This window comes from Euprymna scolopes, chromosome 33 (genome assembly GCF_053919585.1).
Source record: "Euprymna scolopes isolate OS-2025 chromosome 33, ASM5391958v1, whole genome shotgun sequence".
Classification (NCBI taxonomy): domain Eukaryota; kingdom Metazoa; phylum Mollusca; class Cephalopoda; order Sepiida; family Sepiolidae; genus Euprymna; species Euprymna scolopes.
This window is the reverse complement of record NC_136514.1, coordinates 43,948,717-43,973,422: the sequence shown is the minus strand read 5'-3', so window position 1 is coordinate 43,973,422 and position 24,706 is coordinate 43,948,717. Positions and strand designations below refer to the sequence as shown.

The following is a 24,706-nucleotide window of genomic DNA, read 5'->3' as shown; positions in this document are numbered from 1 at the left end:
TAAGTCAATGCTCACTCTGTAACGCAGAGAAATACTACATCCTCCGGTCCATTCATGACCCAAAAATAAAATGTTTAAATGTGAGGAGTGAAGCTTTGAAAAGTTGCATACATAGAAGGAAGGGTCTCCTAATAAATTGGATCAATGAAAAGAACAACACTTAGATGTTGTTTTTATATATATATATATATATATATATATATATATATATATATATATATATATATATAGGGAAAAAAAATTGTAAATACATAAATAATTAGTCGGTAAACTTGGATTTTAATCGCAATTATATTATAGATTTTTAATTAATGTCATATATATATATATATATATATTATATTTTATAAATGTAATTTATAATCTATTTCGAATTTAAAACTATAGAAAAATATAATAATGTTAATAAACTAGGGAAATCACTTAGGATAGATAAATACTCACTTCCCCAAACCTTGAAAGATTTGGGTTTTTAAAAAAATAATTTTTAAACGTATTTCGAAATTTTTAAACGTGATTCGATATAATTAAAAATATATTTTTTAAAACTTTAAACGTATTTTTGGAAATTTTTAAATGTTCGATATAATTAAACGAATTTTTAAGTTTTTAACCGATACCAATACAGATTTTAAAGTTTTTATACATAAGGAAAGAGATTTTAAAATTAAATGGGGTTCAAATTAAAATCGATTCATATAAAAAAACATTTTTTCGAAATTAGATCTTAAATTTAAATAATTCAAAGTTGAAAATTAGGTATTACATTACCCGATATATATATATATATATATATATATATATATATATATATATATATATATATAGATATAGATAGATAAAAAAAAAAAAAAAAAAAAAGGGGGGGGGATTAAACAAAACGAGATTTGAACGTGGATTCGCGAGGTATATATACTTCACACTTCCGGTTATAAGATAGACGAATATTGGCTGAAGAGAGCTCGATAAGGATACCTTAAACGGGCCTTATTATCGGGCTTGAAACCGACGATACCAATGACCTGTCTCAACTAACAACTTTCTGTACACAAAATATATATATATATATATATATATATATATATATATATATATATATATATATATATATATATATATATATATTTCCCAATATATATATATATATATATATATATATATATATATATATATCAGGTTAAAGGCGTTTCTGAATTTTTATATAAGGATTGGTTATTCATATTATGTGAATTCTTCGGACTACTATTCACATCTTGAGTGTGATTTTCACAACGTTTCGGTCAATGGAACATCTGACCTTCTTCGGGTATATCTTGTCGAACTCGGGAATGGTTCTGCTGAACTCGCGAATTTGACAGAAACATTCGAATTCGACACTCAAGATGGGAACAGTAGTCTGATGAATCCAAATAATACGAATAGCCAGGTTAGAGATATTCAGGAGTGTAAGCTTGTGAATATAATGAGGTCATTCCAGGTGCTCAACAGAAGAAGAACAAGTTATATTTTTTATTAATATACACAAATTTACATGCTCGTGACGCGAAGGCGGAAAAGAAAGTGAAATTCTTGATTATTTACTTTATTTATTTTAATTTTATGCATTTATTATTTTTTATTTTAATTTTATGCATTTATTATTTTTTATTTTAATTTTATGCATTTATTATTTTTTATTTTAATTTTATGCATTTATTATTTTTTATTTTAATTTTATGCATTTATTATTTTTTATTTTAATTTTATGCATTTATTATTTTTTATTTTAATTTTATGCATTTATTATTTTTTATTTTAATTTTATGCATTTATTATTTTTTATTTTAATTTTATGCATTTATTATTTTTTATTTTAATTTTATGCATTTATTATTTTTTATTTTAATTTTATGCATTTATTATTTTTTATTTTAATTTTATGCATTTATTATTTTTTATTTTAATTTTATGCATTTATTATTTTTTATTTTAATTTTATGCATTTATTATTTTTTATTTTAATTTTATGCATTTATTATTTTTATTTTAATTTTATGCATTTATTATTTTTTATTTTAATTTTATGCATTTATTATTTTTTATTTTAATTTTATGCATTTATTATTTTTTATTTTAATTTTATGCATTTATTATTTTTTATTTCAATTTTATGCATTTATTACTTTTTATTTTAATTTTATGCATTTATTACTTTTTATTTTAATTTTATGCATTTATTATTTTTTATTTTAATTTTATGCATTTATTATTTTTTATTTTAATTGTATGCATTTATTATTTTTTATTTTAATTTTATGCATTTATTATTTTTTATTTTAATTTTATGCATTTATTATTTTTTATTTTAATTTTATGCATTTATTATTTTTTATTTTAATTTTATGCATTTATTATTTTTTATTTTAATTTTATGCATTTATTACTTTCCCCCCTGTTGTTTTGACGACGCTTAATCACAGGTGAAGGAGAGAGATGCAACCCTTTCCCGTTCCGTGGAGTGCCTATTTTTTCCGAGTGTGAACCTGGACATGTCTGCAGCGTGCGCACCAGAACTTGCATCAGTAAGTATCTCATAATTGTCTTCATTTTTTTTTTTGCGACTATTTTTACATATAGTTAATTTATAGTATTATATATGATTGGTTGGTTGGTTGGTTGGTTTTGTTTTACGGCATATCAACCCTTTCCGGGTTATTTAATGCCGAATCCAGTGATTTTGAAGAAAAACATTTTTTAAATGTAATATAGTTGGGGGGGGGGGCAAGTTGGTTTCTATTCAACCCATAGTTGAGACCCTAACAGGTACTACCACTCTGGGTCAGAGTGGATCTGGGAGCAATGGAAACTGAAGGGTGGCTCCACACTCTCCAAAGTCCGTAAGCTGGGGCCTCACCATTGCATATAGTTTAAGGTCATATCCAGAACCAGTGTTGGATATGGAGTCGGGGCCATATTGATAGAAGATAAAGTGTACACACACGCACATTCCAAATGGATTTTTGATCTACATTCTTGTGTCGGATAATATGACCAGAATTATAATTATCACCGAAAACAAAGAAAGTTTACATTCTATGTCGGGAGATTATGAATTACGCAAGGTAAAATAAAAAAAGAACTATGTGACACCTTAATATTAACATGCCAGGAGTGTCGGTTGATGTCAGATAACATAAACAGGAGAAGAAAATAGAGAGAAGACAACAGACAGTCTTCCAACGTGATTGACATTTGTCAGTCGTCGCCGCTATACACACAAACAACCCCTACAGCTAAACATCTCTCTCCCTCTCCCTCTCTCTCTCCCTTTCTCTCTCTCTCTTTCTCTCTCTCTCTCTCTCTCTCTTTGTCAATGGGCAAAAAAAGCTTATTGTAAATAAAACTTATCTTGATAAATTCGTCTCTGTGTTGATTTCGAGAATAACAACAAAAGAATTGTCAGGTGACTATGATTTTAGCAAGCATTTGAAAACCGCCAGCTGGAAAATTATATATACATTCAATAACGCAATAATACTGTTATTAACAATTTTTTAAAAAATCGTATTATTTGAATACTTCAGACTACTGTTCTCATCTTAAGTTTAATTTTTACAACGTTTCGGTTGATTTAATCTCCGACCTTCGTCAGATGTATCTAATTGTGTTATCCGGATTATTCAAACTACTATTCTCATCTTGAGTGTTTTTTTTACACAACATTTCGATCGTTGAAACCTCCAACCTTTTTCAAGTGTACCTTGTCAAACTGGGGAGTCTTTTTGTCGAATTCGGGAATCTTTTTGTCAAACTCGGGAATCTGTACAGAATTTTAAACGGGACCCTTTATTTAATTCATGTTGATATCATGCGCTCGTTTCGTCATCCATGGCGGAGGTAGAAGGCTTAAGTGACAGGCCCGTTGTGTGGTGGATAATGTACTTGGTAAAATTCAGTTGTAAGTTACACTCTTTTGGAGGTTGAAGGTTCAATCCTCGGTGCCAGCGATATTCGAAAAATATGATTATTGCTTAAGACTTCTAACCAGTATGGCTGACGAAACGAGTGTATGCTACCCGCGTGGATTCAATAAAGGTTTCGTTCGAAATTCCGTGCAGATTCCTGACATCGACAGTATGATACCTGAGTTCAAGAAATAGACTCTCGACTTCGACAAGATATATATGAATAAGATCGATTACATCGACCGAACCTTTGTAATAACATTCAAGGTGAGAATAGTAACCCGAAGAATCCAAAATTATACGAATAATCAATTCGGGAACATAAATGTGAAAAACTTGTTAGATATTGGCAGAGAAACGACGATTGTTATGATCGTTATAATATTTGTAAAAATAGAATGCTATCATAGCGACATAAATATTTACAGATAAAATTATTTATGCTAAGATGTTTAATAGAAAAAAATGTTAGAACACAAACAATAATTAAAAAATAGCTTTGACCTCTACAGTCTGGTTTAGCATGAGGTAGAGGTCATTTAAAGTGACGTGGATTTAAACTAGAGAGCCTGTATCATTCTTGTAGTCAAGGGGTAATCGGAGTCGAGAAAGTGAAAGAGACGATCTTTAGATAGGCATGGCTCTGAATAGGGTGGATCAGAAATGGCGATAGTCAGAATCAGCGTTGCAACGTTCCCAGTGGGAAACATCTGTAATAAAGTTGCTGAAAAGAAACCCCGAGATTTGTTGATTCATTTGAGCGAATCTTCTTTGCAGCTTTCCGTCAAACAACACCAAAAAACGGGGCATGTATGTTTCTTAGATTGGCTCGATTTTAAAAGGCCAGAGGACTGTTATCCGTCCCTTTCTGTTGTAAATGTTACATGTCCGTTGTTAAACTGCTTAAACTATATCTGTTGATATATAAACACTATCATAAGTATTTTACACGCATCAAGTCAACGAACAGTAGAAAAACTAGATTAGACGATCACACGTAAATATACACTAGACTGTGGCATATATATATACAAACATATATACACTCTGTATAGACACATTTTACACCACTAGACAATACACGAACTTAGACACGTGTATATATACAAGGCACACGTATACATAATATATACAACTCCGACAATACAACAAACTACTTAAGATGAAAAATAAAAATAAGATGATGATTAAAGTGAAAATAAGTTAATTTGCTTTGCATTAAATTATTTATTTTTTAGAAAACTTAATTGCTTTCAGTTCCACTTTGTTCACTCGAAATTTAGATAGAACCATACCCAAGGAAAAGAATTTTGAACGGAATCCTTTATTTACTAAGAAAGGGTCCGTAATGTAGTGGATAAAGTACTTGGTTATCCAGCTTTAAGAGTTACACGAGTCTGCAGATTGAAGGTTCAATTCTCACTATAACAACATGTGCTAACCCAACTCGACATCCCGACGATCCCAAACGCTGTGTGTCATGGCTTCGTTCTCCGCCATTCTTATGACCATATCGTCATAGTTTCTCACACTGTCGACTGTCGAGGGGAGCAGATAGGTTCATAAGTATAAAAATAAAACAAACACTGAGAAACAAGAAAAACTGCATATATGTCGATTGAACTCTGGCTGTGTATGTGTGTGTCTACATGCAAAGATTCACAAATACGTCCTGTCGAGGCTAGATTCCACTGTTGTCGACAGTTTATCTCGATCTCCAAAAGCTTTTCTGATCTGGTCCAAATCACGATCTGTCCCCAACTGTAGTCAAAGTCCAACTGTTTCAGCGTCCAACTCAATTCTCAATTCTCATTATCGTAAAAATGTCTAACTCACACTGCAGTCGGTCGATCGTAAGCTAACCTTTATCGTCCGTAAATAGTTTCTATTGTGGTTAAAAACTCATCGGCTGTCGCACTCCATGGCACTCTCTTATGTCATAAAGCTAAATATATCTCTATCTATTGTTCAGTCCTTTTGCTGTCTTCATTCATCACACCGAACTTAACTCTACTCTTATCTCTCTTTGTCTATGTTAAGAACATATTTCTGTCCATTGTCTATTGATAAATCTATTTCCTACTTTACGTGTCCTACGTTCTTTCTTAACGATCGCAGATCGACCACAGTATCACCCTCAGTGCGGGTAACAGTGAAAATACAATGACGAATTATTTAGTACTTCTATCCAGCCATGGCTAACGAAACATAAGCATGCTATTCCTGTGGATTAAATGTTTCCATTTGAAATGACGAGCAGATTCCCGGGTTCGATAGAAAGATTCCAGAGTTCAATAAGATATACCTGAAGAAGGTTGGAGGTTATATCCACCGAAACGTTGTAAAAATAACACTCAAGATTAGAACAGTAGTCTAAAGAATAATATGAATACTCGAAAAGAATTTGTTTAGGTTGGACTTGAATCGCAATAATTTCAGAAAAGTAATGGCGTTTCGTATAAATACATGTATACTAGCAATATGTTTTAAGAAAAATAGAAAAACCGAATGAAATTATTAAAAAATCAACGTTTCGTCCTTATCTCAGAGGACATCTTCAGGATAATTGAAATAAAAATGTAAGAAAAGAAAAAGTCATAGATCGTGCGAAAAAGACAGTTTTTGAATCCTACCCACGTCGGGAAGGATAAATATGTGTGCGTGAACATATTTGTCCTTCCCGACATGGGTAGGATTCAAAAACTGTCTTTTTCGCACGATCTATGACTTTTTCTTTTCTTACATTTTTATTTCAATTATCCTGAAGATGTCCTCTGAGATAAGGACGAAACGTTGATTTTTTAATAATTTCATTCGGTTTTTCTATTTTTCTTAAAACATAACGTCAACCACCGCTGGTATTTTTTCATTCCTTATACATACTAGCAATATGTATATATGTATTCAGTACATGCAATATGTATATGCAATATGTATACAGTACATGCAATATGTATATGCAATATGTATTCACCGCCTTCTAAAATATTATATTTATTTACTAACAAGCCGCCCGGCTTGTTATTTTATTTATTTATTTATTTTAATTAATGCAGATTTCTTATCTATAATAAACAGAAATACCCTAGGTATTAAACGTAACGTTAAATTCCTTTTTAAAAAATGAAGTAAAGAAACTGAGATATGTTTATGCGAGTATTTCGTTTTTTTTTTCTAAACAGTTAACTTCTTGTAAGTAAAAAAAAAAGAAAAAATACTCAAACTGAGATCGAAACAAAAATCTAAAGACAGTGAGTCAAGTACGATAACCACTAGGCTAGATTGACACGATCTTTAAAAAAGTTTTTTTAAAACTACTTATTCTTATCATAAGAAATCTGTCACGTGAAACAATTGAAACAGATAAAAATCCGATGACCCCCCCCCCCGTCCTCAACGTACCAATTTGTAATTTTTATCTCTTTGGCAGTTCTTTTTCTATATGAAACAGATTAAAAAGTTTTCCACATGTCTGAATATTCTATATACCAAATTTAAATGTTATTTAATTAATTGGAAGTCATTCTTGAGATGAGTAATCTGTATTTTTTATTTATTGCGTAGTGTTATCCTCATCTTTTAGTGGTTTAAACAACAGCTAAAATAATTGTGAAACAAAAAACAACTAAAAGAATAGGATAATAAATCCGCAATAAATAAATGAATAAATAATCAAATTTCAAGTCTATAGATCAAAGATTCGTTGAGTATATAGGTTGAGAAGTGTCCTCACACATAAATTCTCACTTTTATAGATATATAGATTTCTAATTTTTTTTTTTTTTTTTTTTTTTCGGAGACAGGTCGGTCTATCATGGATGTTCAATTTTCTTTTTATTTTCTTTCACTATTTTCCTTTTCTTTTTTTTTTTTCTCTCTCTCTCTCTCTCTAACTTAGATCCACTGGGACCTTTAGTCAGGAACTGTGAGAGCGAACAAGCTGCAGCTCTAGCGCAACATATACCCAGTCATTATATCCCACAATGCGAGGCGGATGGATCTTATTCAGCTGCCCAGTGCTATGGATCTATGTAAGATTAAAATCTTGAATTTATTTATGTTTTTTTCTTCTATGAGTTTTCATCCAAACATTTCGGAATATGAAGGTGAATAACGGTTTGGAGTAAAGTATTATTCAGCTTTCTGATTGGATAAAAACAAACCACTCAATTTCATGGTGACCAGCAATAACACGATGCTATGGACCTGTTTAAGATTAAATTTAATTGCTCTTGAAAAGAAATTGAAATTCAGGAAACCTTTTTTTTTTTTACATAGGAGTCACCAGTTATCAAGGCGCGGAAGCTACTCGAGGATAAGGATTATTGAGTGTACAGTAATCAATGAGATAATATCGTAGTAATTGTAGTTATTAGTGGAAATCTAGTAAATTGGATTACTTAAGGGGACGGTTCATCAAGAATTTGTTTACGTGGGACTTGAGGAGGACCATATTGTAGTCAGCTGGAAAACAGGCAAACAGAAAAGAGTTCCACAGGCGTGCAGTTCTAAGAAAGAAGGTTTTTGTTTGTGTGTTTTTACATAGGAATCACCACTTATCAAGGCTCAGAGGCCACTCGAGGATAAGGGCTAATGAGTATACATTAGTCATTGTAATTATAGCATGGTAAACATAAGTAGTGGGAATTTTGTAAATTGGATTAATTAGGGGGACCGGTTCATCAAGAACTTGTTTACGTTGGACTTGAAGACAATCAGATTGTAGTCAGCTCGAAAGCAGGCAAATGGAAGAGAAATCCACAGGCGTGTAGTTCTAAGAAAGAAACTTTGTTCATGGAATCTACGTTTAGGTTTAGGCACAGATAAAGAGTGGGGGAAATTGTTGAAAGTGGTTTTGGCTAAACGAGTATTTTTCATGAAAGTCTGGCGAGGGGAGGCCATAGATTGAAGTTCAGATGAGCACCTGCCATGAAAATAATGATAAAACAGGAAGAGGCTCGCTACGTCTCTTCTGTGGGAAAGATATTGTAGGGGAGAGTAAAGGTCATCCCCCACTAAGCTATGAAGTCTATTTTTAACTCTGTCAAGACAGGATAAGCAGCTCCTGCCCAGATGTGGCAACAGTACTCCATCGTTGGCCATACCTGGCTTTTCTATAGGTAGAGAATTGCATCAAGAGTAAGATATCTGATGGAGCGGTAAAAGGATCCCACCATTTTTCTAGCGACCTTGGCAATGGATTTGATGTACATGTTCCATTTCAGATCAGGAGTAAAGGTCAATCCCAGAAGCTTGTCAAAACATGAAGCCTCCCCAAGACGAGAGACATTCATTTCAATTGATCACAGCTGGGCATCAGAGCATTGATAATGTAAAGATAGAAACTTGGTTTTAGATGCATTAAAAGCAACCAGCCACTTTTTCCCCATTGTACCATGTGCTCAAGATCAGAGGAGAGAGAGTCAGAGAGAACTTGGTCGTATACGGTCTTTGAAGTGCTACCATAGATGATAGTGTCGTCAGCATAAACGTATTTGAATGATTTAAGGATGTGGTTTGGAAGATCATTGATGTAGATCAGAAAGAGAGTTGGGCCCAGGATGGACCCCTGAATGGGTCTAGCATTAATACTGAGAGCTTCTGATTTCTGTCCAACCACTACTCTTATGAACCTATCAGAGAGAAATGATTTAATAGTTGAGAAGACTTCCAACTATACCATAGCTGGAGATCTTGTGAAGTAGACCTTTATGCCGTACCTTATCAAAGGCCTTTGATATGTCAAGAGAAATTGCCCTAGAGAGGAAGCCTCCATCAAGAGATTCACCAATCCTATGGGATATAACTGTAAGCACGTCTGCTGTAGATCTAGCAGAATGGAAACCATATTGCATATCACTAAGAAGGTAATTTTTGCTGTGATGGTTGACTACTTTATTTAACACAGATTCCAGTAGCTTACTCATGATGTACAGGAGACTTATTGGTCTGTACTGAGAGGGAGACGAGCGATCACCTGAATTCTTGAATTCGAGGCATACTGATAAGATTTTCCAAGGTGTTGGGAAGCATTTCTCCCTAAGACAACGCTTAAATAACTTTGTAATATGGGCGCTAGTTCTGGTTGAAGCTTTTTGAGCACTATAATTGGAGTGCAATCAGGGCCAATTGCTTTACTGGAATCAAGGTTTTTGATTAGCTTGGCAACATCACATACAAATATTTGTATGTCGCAAAGCGTGTTTTCAGATACACAAGGAATTGGCGGCCTTGGTCGCATAGGGTAAAATTAGCTGCAAAGTATGGAATCTACGTTTAGGTTTAGGCACAGATAAAGAGTGGGGAAAATTATTGACAGTGTTTTGTTTTTTTTACATAGGGGTCACCACTTATCAAGGCCCGGAGGCCACTCGAGGATAAGGGTTAGTGAGTGTACAATAGTCAATGGGATAATATCCTGGTAATCGTTAGTAGTGGAAATTTGGTAAATTAGTGTGGAATGATTATAAATCAGGATTCATGCAAATCTAAAATCTTTGAATTTTACAATGGGATTTGGTGGCCATGTTATGCCCCCTTAAACTCTTTAGAATACTACAGAGAAACTGAAAACTAGGAAATATTTATTAATTGCATTTTAAGACTAGTTGCTTGAATTTTATAAAGATCTGAGTTATCTAAATTTTCACAAAGTACTTCAATTTTTAGGGAACGCGTGTTTGCACACACCTATGAATTAATTAGTAGTCGAACATGCAGCACAAAATAATAAAGCAAAACCTCTTTTTAAACAATGTACGCATGCGTCCCAGTGAGAACGTCCTTTTGGTATCGTAGCAGTTATCGTCGTCTATGCTGGAGTATCCAATAAACAGGGACAGAAAAGAGAGGGTGAGAAAGTCTTCGATGCTTGCCGGTTTCTCTCTGTTGACCGACTATATTATGTATATAATAGTTAGGGCTATGACAACAGCATATTCTTTTCATTATTTATTATATACTCATGAGCAAAAAAAAATGGGCCAAGAGTGAAAGAAAGAAGAAATCAATGTTTCAATATTTTTCCATGAATTTTTGTTAATTTTAACGGAAAATTTCTATTTTGCAGATCATTATTATTATAGCATATAATAATAAGTGAAAAAATGAATCCTAAAAATGGTAAGACTGCATCTTGGCGAGGTTATAAAAAACCGAATTGCAAGATTGAGGCGGTCCAAAATGACTTACAAGCAGATTTTTGATATTTTAAGAAAAGAAAAGGTGAAAACACCTCTTTCTATAGTAAAGCGAATTGGTAAAAGGTTCGAAGTCGAGCGCTTGTGTAAAGGGAAATCTGGATCTGGTCGCCCTAGAGCATCGACTTTGGAGGACGACCACATGCTTTAATCAACTGTTTCGAAGGATCGAAAGAAAACATGTTGACCTAGCAAAGAATTCAAAACAGGGGCTGGAAATTCTCTTTCTAGATATACAATATCTAGACGAATGAAAGAAATGAGATTTTCCTCTAAAAGGTGTGCAAAGAAACCATTTTTATCTAAGAAGAACATCAACGATAGAAAGAGATTTTTCTCGTGTTATGGCAAGAAAGATACAGACTGGTTCAGGAATGTTTTCTGGTTAAATAAATCAAGATTTTGTCTTGTTAATGATGCTCCCGATGCTCCCAGACGGTACAATCAAAGAACTGGAGAAAGATTTTCGCCAAGATGCATAAAAATGACATTTAAACAAGGAAATGGAGGAATAATTATATGAGGAACTTTTACAGCAGCAGGAGTTGGGGAACTTATTGGATGTGAGAAGTCAATCAATGCAAAGGAATACATTCGAATATTAGAAACAGGACTGTTACTTAGTATCCAGAAGCTGGGAATATCTCAGAACATTATTTTTCAACGTGATAATACCCCTGCACACACTACTAAAGTCACATAAAATGGTTTTCTGATAATTCAATTAATGTGATATTTTGGCCAGGTCAAAGCTCCGATTTAAACACAATCGAGAATATTTGGTCCATAATGTCTTGTGCATTGGCCGGAAGAACTTCTGAGAACAATAACAAACTGTGGGAAGCTGTGCAAAGCGAGTGGAATAGCATATCCTTTTCACAGTGTTTCACTTTGGTTGAGAGTATGTCTAAAAGGATTGATCTTTTAAAGAAATCAAAAGGAAATACGATTCCATCCTAAGCATTTATTAAAGTAAATGTCTTGTTCTGTGTTATTAATCTCGTTTAAGTTTCCTTGTTCAATTGTTCTTTGTTCAATATAGCTTTTAGTGCAATAAAATGTATAAAATTTGTTTGGCCCATTTTTTTTTCATTTTTTTTTTTTTTTTTGCTTACGAGTGTATATCAGTTAATATCTATGTTTTTATATAGAATAATGTGGTTCTCCGTTGATTAACTGTGTCTGCGTCGGACATATACTCCAGAGTCAAAACAATGATAAGAATATTCTCTTGTCATAGTCCTAATAATAGTGTTGGGGCGATTGATCAAAATCAGAACTCGGAAATCGGAAAAATCAGAACTTTTTGAGGTATCGGAATCGGTATCGGAATTGGAAAAATTGTACCTATTTTCCGATGCCAAAAACGATTCCTTTAATTATATATTTTTTATTTGTTTTTGTTTTTTTAATAAAATCTTCTACTGCTGGTAGCAATACCACAATAATAGATATTTACTCTTTTTTACCTACTAGGAAAACTAAAATGTATAGGTCTCTCCCTCACACAAGTGTATGCTTATGTTTGAGAAGATATATGCACACTTAACATGTGTTTTTACGGTGACCATGAAAAAATAACTTTATAGCTAAATATTTAGAGATTTCTAAAATTAGAATCGAAATCGGTAATTGTATTAGAATCGAAAATTTAGTACAGAATCAGTAATTGTATCACAATAGATGAAAGTATTGGAATCGTCCCATCACTAGTGTATATATATATATATATATATATATATATATATATATATATATATATATATATATATATATAGTCCTCCACATACAGTACTGTTTCTCTGTATCCCAGCTCATCAGTGCAGATAGACTAGCACCCATCCTTAGCCAGGGATTGAACCTAAAACCATTTAGTTAATAGTTGGTAGTTCTTACCGCCGGCCCATAGGATCGGTGCTCGTAAACGACCTCATCAAATGCCCATTTATATAAACACTTTCCCACCACTTTTACAGTGCTTGACCTACTTGTTTATTTCCAAGCAGCGAGCTTCGCATTAACGCTAAGCAGTGGGTGAAATCAGTTTACAAAGTGCACTACCCAAGGAGGAGAGGGGCTTAAAATATAGTCATTCACATACAGTAATGTTTTGCTAATCAGTGCGGCTAGACTAGTACCCATCTCTAGCCAGGGATTGAATCTACAAGCATCTAGTTGATAGTCAGTAAAGTGAACATTGATGAAAATAGCAGAAAACCTGCTAAATTAATAACTTTTTATTTTTCTGACTTTTCTAATGATCTCTGTTGTGTTAAAATAATATATATGAACGTGTCTGTGTCTGTTTGTGTACATTTCCCTATACAATAACTCTGTCAATTTTAAGTCTATACACTCGAAATTTGATATACAGGGTACTGAGATTTGGGAAAATCTTTGTGATCGGTTTTTGGCCAAAAATTTGGCTGTTAAGAGGTCAAAGTTTAACGATTTGACCTTTGAGAACTCTATCAAACTCCTCGGACAATTTTGCGTTTAAACACTTGAAATTTTAGATATAGGTTCCTTGGACATTGATCTAACTTAATAACTTAATTTGAGCCCAAAACAATAGGGCTCATAATAGGGGTTAAAGTATTTTTAAAAATTGACCTCTGCAGTCTCTACCAAATTACTCAGACAATTTCTGGTCTAAACATTTGAAATTTTACATAAAGGGTATTCAGAGATAGGGCAAGCTTTTTAATCGGTTTGGGTTGAAAATTTTTAGTTACCAATCTATAAATGTATGTATGTATGTATGTATGCATGTATGTATGTTTGCATGTCTGCCTAAAACTTTCGACAGAGGCGACGGATTTTACCAAGATCAGTATCATTTTGAAATTCGACAAATATCGAAAAATTGGCTAAAAGCATTAATATCTTCACCTTCAATTGGGCACTTTTCTACAGGGGGAGGGGTCGTTTTTTCGCCGATATTTTTTAAAGTCACCCTCTCCTTTCGATTGTCTAGCCTTAATTTAAACATAAGTCACTTTCGGTTTGGCGGTGGTCGTAACAGCAAAAACGTCAGGGTTTTTTCCCGTTCTTTTCCTCCTTCATGGTACGGGTTCGAGCCTGGCTTCCTACTACCACTTTTTTTTTTTTTTGCTCAACAGACACATCCAAACACCTGGGTAACGCTGGGCTGAAATGCTAGTATATATATATATATATATATATATATATAGTCATCCACATACAGTACTGTTGCACTGTTTCACAGCTCATCAGTGCGGCTAGACAAGCAACTACCTCAAGCCAGGATTGAAACCCGACCGCCCAAACGACAGTCGGAACTTCTAACCATTGCGCTATTCAACTGCTGCTATGCCGGCAGTGAATTAACAATGTTTTGACATTGTCCAAATACCTAAGCTCAATTTGTTTACACAAAGAGCATTATTTAATACGCTAATTGTAATTTGTATATCACTCCCCAATATGCTCAACCCAAGATAGGGAGCATTTCTGTGGAAATATACTTTATTTCCTTATAATATATTACAATCCTTATTTAAGAAGCTCAATGTAATTACAGAGAAAGATAATAAATGAATGACAAAAGTCTATAGTCCAAATTTTATGATGTTGACCATCTTACAATTTATTCCTTTAATTCGGTTGGCATGTACAATTCTTGACAGTATCTGTTTCGTAGCACAAAATCAATCGTTTTATTATATCAATTAGTGAATCTATTTTGCCCTTAACTCATCAGAAGAAATAGCAACAAGTGCGTTTTGACATGATTAAAATCCGAAAATTGGAAGAAAAGTTGTAAATACCTTATAATATGATCACATTCCGCCATTTTGAATGTCAAAACGCACTTTATTTCCTTTTGATGGATTGATTGTTGCTTGTTGGTCAACATCATAAACTTTGGAATATAGACTTTTGTCATTCAGTCACAATAATCACATAAATTAATGTACAAAAATATAATTTTATGCGTAAACTTTTAAGTATTTACTTCAACATTGCTCAATACATAGGTAGAGCCAGGTAGTAAGTTATGTAAATATGTATGGCAATTAAGCTACACAGAATATTCCACGTTTCATCCTCCTGAGAATTCGTCAGGCTTATATATCTGTGTAGCTTAATTGCCATATATACTTTCATAACTTACTATTCAAAAAACGAAATCTTATGGGTTAAGGAAATATATTTTACTATGCTGTATTCTTTGTCTTGCATACAATAAAATTTCTACATTTGAAATTTAACTTTTTCAAATTACAAATTTTAAATTCCTAAATTATGATTTATTTGCTTTATCTAGTATATTGAGCAATTTTATTTAGCTGGGATAGTCTTATATAAAATATTACATCCAATAACATTTTGTAAAACCGATAATCACTGGATATTTGCACACCAGTAGATTTATTGTATTTCACTATTCTGAATAATTATATATATATATATATATATATATATATATATACTTTTTTATTTAGCTATTTATTTACGTTTTATAATTATATATATATATATATATATATATATATATATATATATATATATATATATATATATATATATCTGTTAAATGTAAAAGACGGTTACATTTTTTTTTCAACTTTACTTTCTTCAGCTGCAAATGCGTGACACGTGAAGGCAACCAAATCGACAATTTCATCGGACCCATTGGAACCAATATGTCGTGCAGTAAGTTACAACTTTACCTTTTGTCCACTTTGAATTCACATCATTTTCAAATCAGTGTCATATCAATTTGCTTAAAGCATCTCCATTTTCTTGATCCTTCGATTAATTGCTATTTCACCGATAAACTCATTCACAAGCCTAACTTTTCCCAAAACCTTTCATTGTTTTAGATGCCCTCGTTTGTGTTTCAGTTTAATATTGCATTTTCGTCGCATTTTTATGATATTAATGCATTTTTAATGACATTAATGCATTTTTAAGGATGTTAATGCATTTTTAATGATATTAATGCATTTTTAATGATAATAATGCATTTTTAGAATATTAATGCATTTTTAGGATATTAATGGATTTTTAAGATATTAATGCATTTTTAATGATATTAATGCAGTTTAATGATAATCATGCATTTTTAAGGATACTAATGGATTTTTTATGATATTAATAGATTTTTATGATATTAATGGATTTTTATGATATTAATGGATTTTTAATGATATTAATGCATTTTTAATGATATTAATGCATTTTTAAGGATATTAATACATTTTTTATGATATTAATGCATTTTTAAAGATATTAATACATTTTTGATGATATTAATGCATTTTTAATTATATTAATTCATTTTTAATGATATTAATTAGGGATCGATCCTTGTGTATTTATTATTCATGTTATTCATAAATTACTTTCCTGATATAATTCTATGTGAGATGTGTATATTTGCTAATAATTAGGGCCAGGACAACAGCATATTCTTTTCATTGTTTTAGCTCTCTAGTGTGTATCCGTTGATATCTTATATGCTTTTATATAAAGTGATCTGATTTCGGTTGATTAACTGTATCTGACTGTGTCGAATATATACTCGAGAGTTCAAACAATGATGAGAATATTCTGTTGTCATAGCTCTAGTAATAACACCACGTTTTATGATGGACATGAGGGGAAAACTAAAGTACATATATCCAAGGTAATGGCAGAAATCTTCGAAAATGGCCTCTACTTTGTAGTGGGATGGAGTTGTAAACGAATAACAACATTCAATGCTACTAAGACTAAACTTCTTTCCTTTAATAACTACAAAAAAAAACATTCTCAACCATCGATTGCTATGACAAATAACACCTTATCCGAGAGGCAATTTTTCACAAAGCTTTGACCTACCATTTACAGGTAACATGAATTAGAATAAGTACATTGAGGACATTGCCAAGTATGCTGAAAATACGGTGAGCTCCCTTTACCGTTGCTAGAAAATCACTCATATCAAAAACTATTCTATAGATGGGCAAAGCCACAGTTGGCCCTTGCATGGATTAGTGTTGCCATATCTGGGCTGGAGCATCTACCACTAGTCTCTCACTCTAAGACAGGGTCTAAAAGGGAGTCAAATCTAAAAGGTGCCGTACTATCAGTCAAGCTCCAGCCTCGGTCCGATCACTGAAATAATGCATACCTGTGCCAGTTTTGCAAGTCCTTTAATAGAATATGCTCTGATAAACTCATAGCACTTGTGCCTCTTTGCTTTACATGCTCTGGACTAACCCAACAAGCTACAAAATCGCGCCCCTTCACTATTGAAATCTCTAGATGCCGGAAAGTCTTCTACTCTAATACTTTTTTAATGCAGACTGCTAGACTCTGGAATTCTGTTCCTGTTTCATGCGTTCCTGACTCTATTGGCCTACAGAAGTTTAAATGTAATGTGAGCAAACATCTCACTGCTCAACTCCTCACACAGTCTCTTGTTAGACATTATTCCTCTTGAATTGAAAGCCATGCTTAATTTGAGAAGAGTTTCTGATAGGTAAATATTCTGTACAAGTCCTGGAGATGAAGAGTTTTCGGTGTGCAGCTGTTCTGTATGAGTTTTGGACTTCAAAATTTTACAGATAAAAAGCAAATGATCTTCTTGTGTTGAGACGAAAAAATTATGCACAAGAATGCTAAAATATTCAATATTTTTATGGAGCAATTCTGGTTTCTGATTGGTAGCTAGCAGAACATAGATCTATTTGATTGGTCATTTCCAAAAGAATCGTGTATATGTTGTTTTGTTGTTTTGTTGTTGTTGTTTGCATCGAAAAATAACCTTAAAAAGTACCAATTCATTTTTACTATTCCCAATTCCGATTAATCGTCCCAACACTAATTCTAACCTTTTTTATTTTATTTATTATTATTTTTTTTATTTTAATCACCTATTTTAATAATAGACATCTTCTATATCCTTTGTCTTTTTAGACTGTGCGCGTGACATGGAAAGATTTAGGAGATGGCACATCATAGGTAAATGGTTCCAGTGCGAATCCAATGGTGACTACAAGAAAATTCAATGCATGGGAAACTTGTGTTCCTGCGTAGATGAGTTTGGCAAACCGACCGGTAACATGATTGATGTCAGCAAAAAGGACACGCTCAACTGTTAAAGGTTAGTGAGCTCTTCCTTCCTGAGGGAAGGAGGGGGGATAACTTGTTGCATCTTAGAGATTCCTGAATCATGTGAACACGTTTCCAATTTCGCTTTGTATTAAGTTAGACATGTGTACAGGGTGGAACGATAAAATTGTCGCCGTAGAAAAGACGACATAATTCCATTTCCGTTTGATGAAAACCGGTTTTCTTTTTGTTGTTGTTGTTGTTGTTGTTGTTGTTGTTGTCGTTGTTGCAGACCATCTACTAGTGGACCAGTTGTGTACAGATCCCAAAAAGCGATAGGGGGCCTTCTATCATGTCTGAAAGTGACACAATGTTCAACGAGCGAGATCAGAGATGCGACGCTGTACAACTCATGCTCTCTACCAATCCAAGTTATGAAAACAGGACCATTGCCAGCATCCTCAAAATGCATCACTAGATTTCTATGAACAACAAGGACATGCCCAGGGTGGTGAAAACAAGTTTCTGGCCACGGTTATGGTCTTTGGTGTGGTTTCATGCTACCTCACATCTTGGAAGTCAGCTTGAAAGTCAACACCTAAGTGTACCTGGATATGCTGAAGAGGGTGATGAACCTCTGGTGCAATCAGGTTGCAGCTGACAGACCCTGGATGTGGCAGTAGGACTTGGCGCCGGCCCACAAGTCGAAAAAGACGCAGGTTTGGCTTCAGAAGGAGTGCTAAGTCTTTGTACCCTTCTCGTACTGGACCGCCACCTTCTCTCAAACTAAACCCGCAGGACTACTCATTTGGTCATACGTTGGGATCATCATTAGCATGACTTGCTACAACACCAAAGTCAGCCGATCGCCACTATCTACCGAGTATTCGCCAAGCTTCCACTGACGGTTGTGGAAAAAGCATGCCCCCCAGTTCTTGACGCGTATTGAGGCGGTAATTGAGGCTGAAGGCGGCTACATTGAAGAGATGTCAGCTTTACTACATAATCAAGGCACCTGAATTGATTTTTTCAATAAAGTAGTGTTGTTTTCTTTAGGGTGACAATTTTGTCATTCTATCGTGTATATGTTTACATATTTGTATGCATACTGTTTATGTAATAGTTATGTGTATGGCAACATCACGTTGACACACACAGTGAGGGAAATAAAGCGTCTCTTAATGCCATGTCGGCGGGTATGCATAATAAACAGTTAGAGCATTCGACGACCGAAATTTGAGATATATGTATATACTGTCTGCTTCAAAAACTACTTACTAAATATAAGTAACGATTTTGAGTTATATGAGCAAACATTTCCAAAATAAATTATATATATATATATATATATATATATATATATATATATATATATATATATATATATATATATATATTAATGTTGGAACGGAAAAATCGGAACATTAAGGGGTATCAGAATTGGTATCAGAATCAGAAAAATTTGTGCCCATTTTCCCATGCCAAATCGATTCTTCTAATTGTCTTTTTTATTTGAATATGTTTAAAGCAAAGTCTGCCTTTACCGGTAATAATTATAAAATAATAAATATTTGGGGGAGGGGGGGAGGAAAAATATCTGCACTTTTAGCATGTGTTTTTTACGGTAATCAGGAAAATAACAACCCTATATTTAAAATTTAGAGATTTATGAAGAATCAGAATCGGTAATTGTATCGGAATCAGGAAAAATATTGGAATCACCCCATCACTAATACAGGGTAACCCAAAAAAAACGGGTCCCAACTCTAATTAGGCCCGTTTCTTAGTGTTTTGTCCGAATGAAATGAAACTTTGGTCATAACTAGTTTATTATATTCAAAACATCACATCAAAACATTATGGTCTTTGGCCTTTTTTCTCTGTTCTACAGCATATGTTCTAGATGGCCTCCATTTAGCTTTTGTTTTTTGGGGGGTCACCCTGTATGTATGTATATATATATATATATATATATATATATATATATATATATATATATATATATATATATATATATTTAAAGGTCATCTATTCTACCACCCCATCAATAAAAAAGATCATCGCAAGGGAATGCAATGAAAAAGAAAATGCGGACTGCTCTTAGAGATCCAAGGAAGATTGCCCATAAGAGGGAAGATGCAGGGTGAAATCCCTCGTATATGAAGTGACACTCAAGCATCAGGTTAGTGATACACAAGAAATATACATAGGTATTACACAAGGGACGTTTAAGCAGAGATTTTACATGCACAACAGTTCCTTTAGGATAAAAACAAGGATAAAGACAGCATTAGCTGCCTGAGTATGGCAGCTAAAAGACAACGAAACAGCATTCAGCATTAAATTGAAGATCATAGAGAGAAGACCGGCATACTTACCAGCCTCAAAACGGTGCTCCCTTTGTGATACAGAGAAATACCACATTATAAAGACTATAAATGACGCCCAAAAGACCTGTTTAAACGTTCGCAGTGAAACCCTTAAGGCCTGTATACACTGGGAGGACCGAACAACAAACAAAGACCCTACATAAAGGATATCCTTCAAGAGTATTTTAAATGTAGTCAGTTTAACATATAAAATAATTTAGTAAAAGTGAAAATACATATTTAGGCAAATTTTATTATATAAAAATATTAGAAATTTTAGGGCTATATTAAAGAATATCATAAACCCACACACACATATATATATATATATATATATATGTATATATATATATAAATTAAATAAAAATAAAAAGACCTAGACATTACAAGTCAGTAAATGAAATTTAAATAGCTTATATAAGATCCCTTAGAACCTGATACCAGATACATAGTAACCAAAAATAAAATAAAATAACAGCATATGGGATACTGATTGAGTAATTAAAATATAAGCGTATAAAAAATATATATATATATATATATATATATATATATATATATATATATATATATATATATATATAAAGAAATATAAAAAATAAAACGTAATATGATAAAAAAGCAAAGAATCACGAGTTACACCCCTTTAACAAAAAAATAAAAGAAAGACAAAAAAAAAAGGTTAAAGAATTAATAAGATAGATTAATTACCTTCCTCGGACCAACCAAGACTAACCGATTAGCCCGGAAGCCATGCCAATTAGGAACAGAATAGGACAAAATTAATTTAAACATACATTTACTAAAAATACATTTTAAAAATTAGAAAATTGATATAAAAATAAAATAAAATATACAGAAATAGAGATAAGCTATAGTTAAATAAAAATGAACATCATTATAAACAATATATGCGGTCTTGCATTTTCCTCAAGCAGAAAAAACAAGAAAAAACGAAGAAAACATTATTTACTATTTACCATTAACTATTCCCCTTATTTTAGGCTTGAAACCGACGGTACCAATGTTTTTCTGGCCTTCTGTACAATTTTTAATAAATAAATATGAAGCTCTTATATTGAAAAGTTTTTTCTTTGTAATCGAGCACTCTGTTAGAATTCTTTTCCAAAATATATATATATATATATATATATATATATATATATATATATATATATATATATATATATACTAGCATTTCAGCCCGGCGTTGACTGGGTGTTTTGAGGTGTATTCTGAGCAACAAAAAAATAAAAAACGGTCAATTTTTTTTAACTTTGACCCCTATTATGAACCCTTAACCTTTATTGTTTTGGGCTCAAATCGAGTTATTAAGTTAGATCCATGTCCAAGGAACCTGTATCTAAAATTTCAAGTATTTAGACCCTAAATCATCGGAGGAGTTTGGTAGAGTTCTCAAATCATTGAACTTTGACCCCTTAACAGCTAAATTTCTGGCCGAAAACCGATCACATAGATTTTCCCAAATCTCAGTACCCTGTGTATCAAATTTTTAGTCTAGACTGAAAATTAACAGAGTTATTGCGAAGGAAAGTGTACACAGACACGCAGATACGTTCACTTATATATATATATTTATATATATATATATATATATATATATATATATATATATATATATATATATTATATATTATTATTATTATTATTATTATTATTACTATAATAATTTTTAAATACCTACAGACACTAGTGCTTCATCGATTCGGGATTCATCAGTGCAGGGTAATACGATTACTGCTGGTCGGGAGATTGGAACCCGGCCACGAAGCATTCTCTGACTCCATTAGCAAAGAATAAGCATAAATGAAAATTGTAAATTAAAATTTTTTATTCCATCGTGCAATGAAGTATTTTGATCAAGAAACGAAGAAAATTTTGGATTATTTTTCATTTTTATTCATTTGTATAAACATTTTACAAATATTTTTTGCATTTTATGACCATCTTCATATAATTCAGTTTCATATATATGTGTGTGTGTGTGTGTGTGTGTGTGTGTGTGTGTGTGTGTGTGTGTGTGTGTGTGTGTGTGTGTGTGTGTGTGTGTGTGTGTGTGTGTGTGTGTAAATTCTTGGTTCAGCAAAATGGAAGGAGAAATTTCAGAGGAAACATAATTTAATTTAAATCAAAAAGATCAAAGAAACAAAAAAAAACGGGCAGGTGGAATTGTTAAGATTTCCTTAAGGCCTTATCGTCTGACCCTCTAAGAGGAAACGTCAGAATGATAAATTAAAAGCTAAGAATCGAATGAGGAAAGAGGGAAAATTGGTTTCAGTTGGAAAACCAGTGAGAGAAAAATATATATATATATATATAATTCTCACTGTTCAGGTGGTTTTAAATCAGTAAATATTTCCAACTGATGTTTTAAAATCTTTAGTCTACACAGGCTAGGTCGAGAGTTATTAATGACTAACACCTCAATGATATTGAGATGATAGTTCGACCTAGCACTGTATAAAACAGAAACCAACCATCGGAATATTGGTCAGAACACCCATTTATACTAATCAGGTGATTACCGATGGTGGACTCATGAGCTTGGGAGTGCCCGGATGTTCTCGAAACCTGGTGTAATTGAATATCCCGAGGGATGTGTTGGGATATTCCAAAGATTGGAAATGAGAATTATATATATATATTTTTTTTTTCTCACTGGTTTTATATATATATATATATATATATATATATATATATATATATACAAATTCAAAATGGCATAATGGAAACATATTAAAGCTATTTACAGCTTCTCTTCCAATTTTCGAATTGTAATCATGTCAAAACGCACTTTATTTCCTTTTGATGGATTGATTGTTGCTATTTCTTCTGATGAGTTAAGGCCATAATAGATTCACTGATTGATATAATAACTAAGTTATTGATTTTGTGCTACGAAACAGATACTGTCAAGAATTGTAAATGTCAACTGAATTAAAGGAACAAATTGTAAGATGGGCAACATCATGAACTTTGGAATACAGTCTTTTGTCATTTATTCATTATATATATCACCATTTTTAGATGATATTTTATTATTTCTGTTAATTTTGAAGAAGTCAGGAAAAAACAAATACCGATCAAAATGCTACTAAAATTAAAACAGATGAAAATACGATAAAAATGTAAATAACATTTTTATTCTTTTTTCATTTTATTTCAGATGAAACCTGCTTTTTCCATCATCGGCTTAAATGACAGACGGTTCTCATTTTTTTTCAAGAACAAAAAACAAAACTTAAAATAAACAAAATCAAACTTTCTTTTTTGTTCATTTGTTTCTTTATTTTGAGCGTTACTGTATTTTTCTTTAAAATGTTTGATCCTTGGCGGCCACTTCGTGGTAAGGTATATTTAGGGTTAGGTTTAAGAGTATTGTTAGGCTTTAGGATTACGATTAGAGTTGTCAAATATGACGAAATTTCGCATCCTCAACGTCTGCTCTTGGTAGGATTAGGTTTTTGGATTAAGGTATTAGGGCCAGGTTAGAGCTGAGGTTAGGGTTTAGGGTTAGTGTTAGGGTCATTATATTTGTGACAAAATTTTTTATCCTCAACGCCCACTGTTTTTAGGGCCTGTGTTTTCGGATTAGGGTTTCAGTTGTGGTTAGAGTTAGAGTTTCAGGTTAGGTGTAGAGTTAGTGTTAGGGCTGTTGTATTCACAACGAAATTCCGGATCCTTAATGTCCAACTTTAAATTTTTGTTATCCGTATTATATATAATAAAAACATCGCAGTTTTTCTTCTTTGGAACAAAACACGGTAGGTTTACAACAACAGATGCCACATACAAATTTATTATGTCTGTATTCTTAGCCACTATCTTATGTAACTATAGAACGATATTTTAGACACATTCATTATTTATAATAAAACCCTAGATTTAATCCTAGGAGAGACATCATCACCATTGCAATCACCTACAGACGAAGTACTTCCCAATTTTCCCTCTAATTACTAAGTCCTCCCACCGTCCCCATTCTACACCATGTAAATTTACACAGAGTACTTATATTGAGACCCCACCCTTCGTAACTGATCTGTAAACTCATAGACATAGCATTCATTTCCATTCCTCGAAACGAAAAATAATAAAGTCTCTCCAG

The 24,706-nt window shown here is 32.6% G+C and overlaps 1 protein-coding gene across 1 annotated transcript in view; it reads left to right on the top strand.

Annotated features, from left to right (window-relative positions):
• The window catches only part of LOC145258015 (uncharacterized), a 38,953-nt gene extending 15,090 nt beyond the window's left edge, over positions 1 to 23,863 (top strand). Inside the window, exons 3-7 of the mRNA XM_080115741.1 lie at positions 2,460 to 2,561; positions 7,843 to 7,975; positions 15,750 to 15,823; positions 18,074 to 18,260; positions 23,765 to 23,863. Of these exons, the coding sequence (XP_079971867.1) occupies positions 2,460 to 2,561; positions 7,843 to 7,975; positions 15,750 to 15,823; positions 18,074 to 18,258 (494 nt within the window). The 3' untranslated portion in view covers positions 18,259 to 18,260; positions 23,765 to 23,863. The remainder of the gene's footprint in view (positions 1 to 2,459; positions 2,562 to 7,842; positions 7,976 to 15,749; positions 15,824 to 18,073; positions 18,261 to 23,764) is intronic.
• The last annotated feature ends 843 nt before the right edge of the window (positions 23,864 to 24,706 follow it).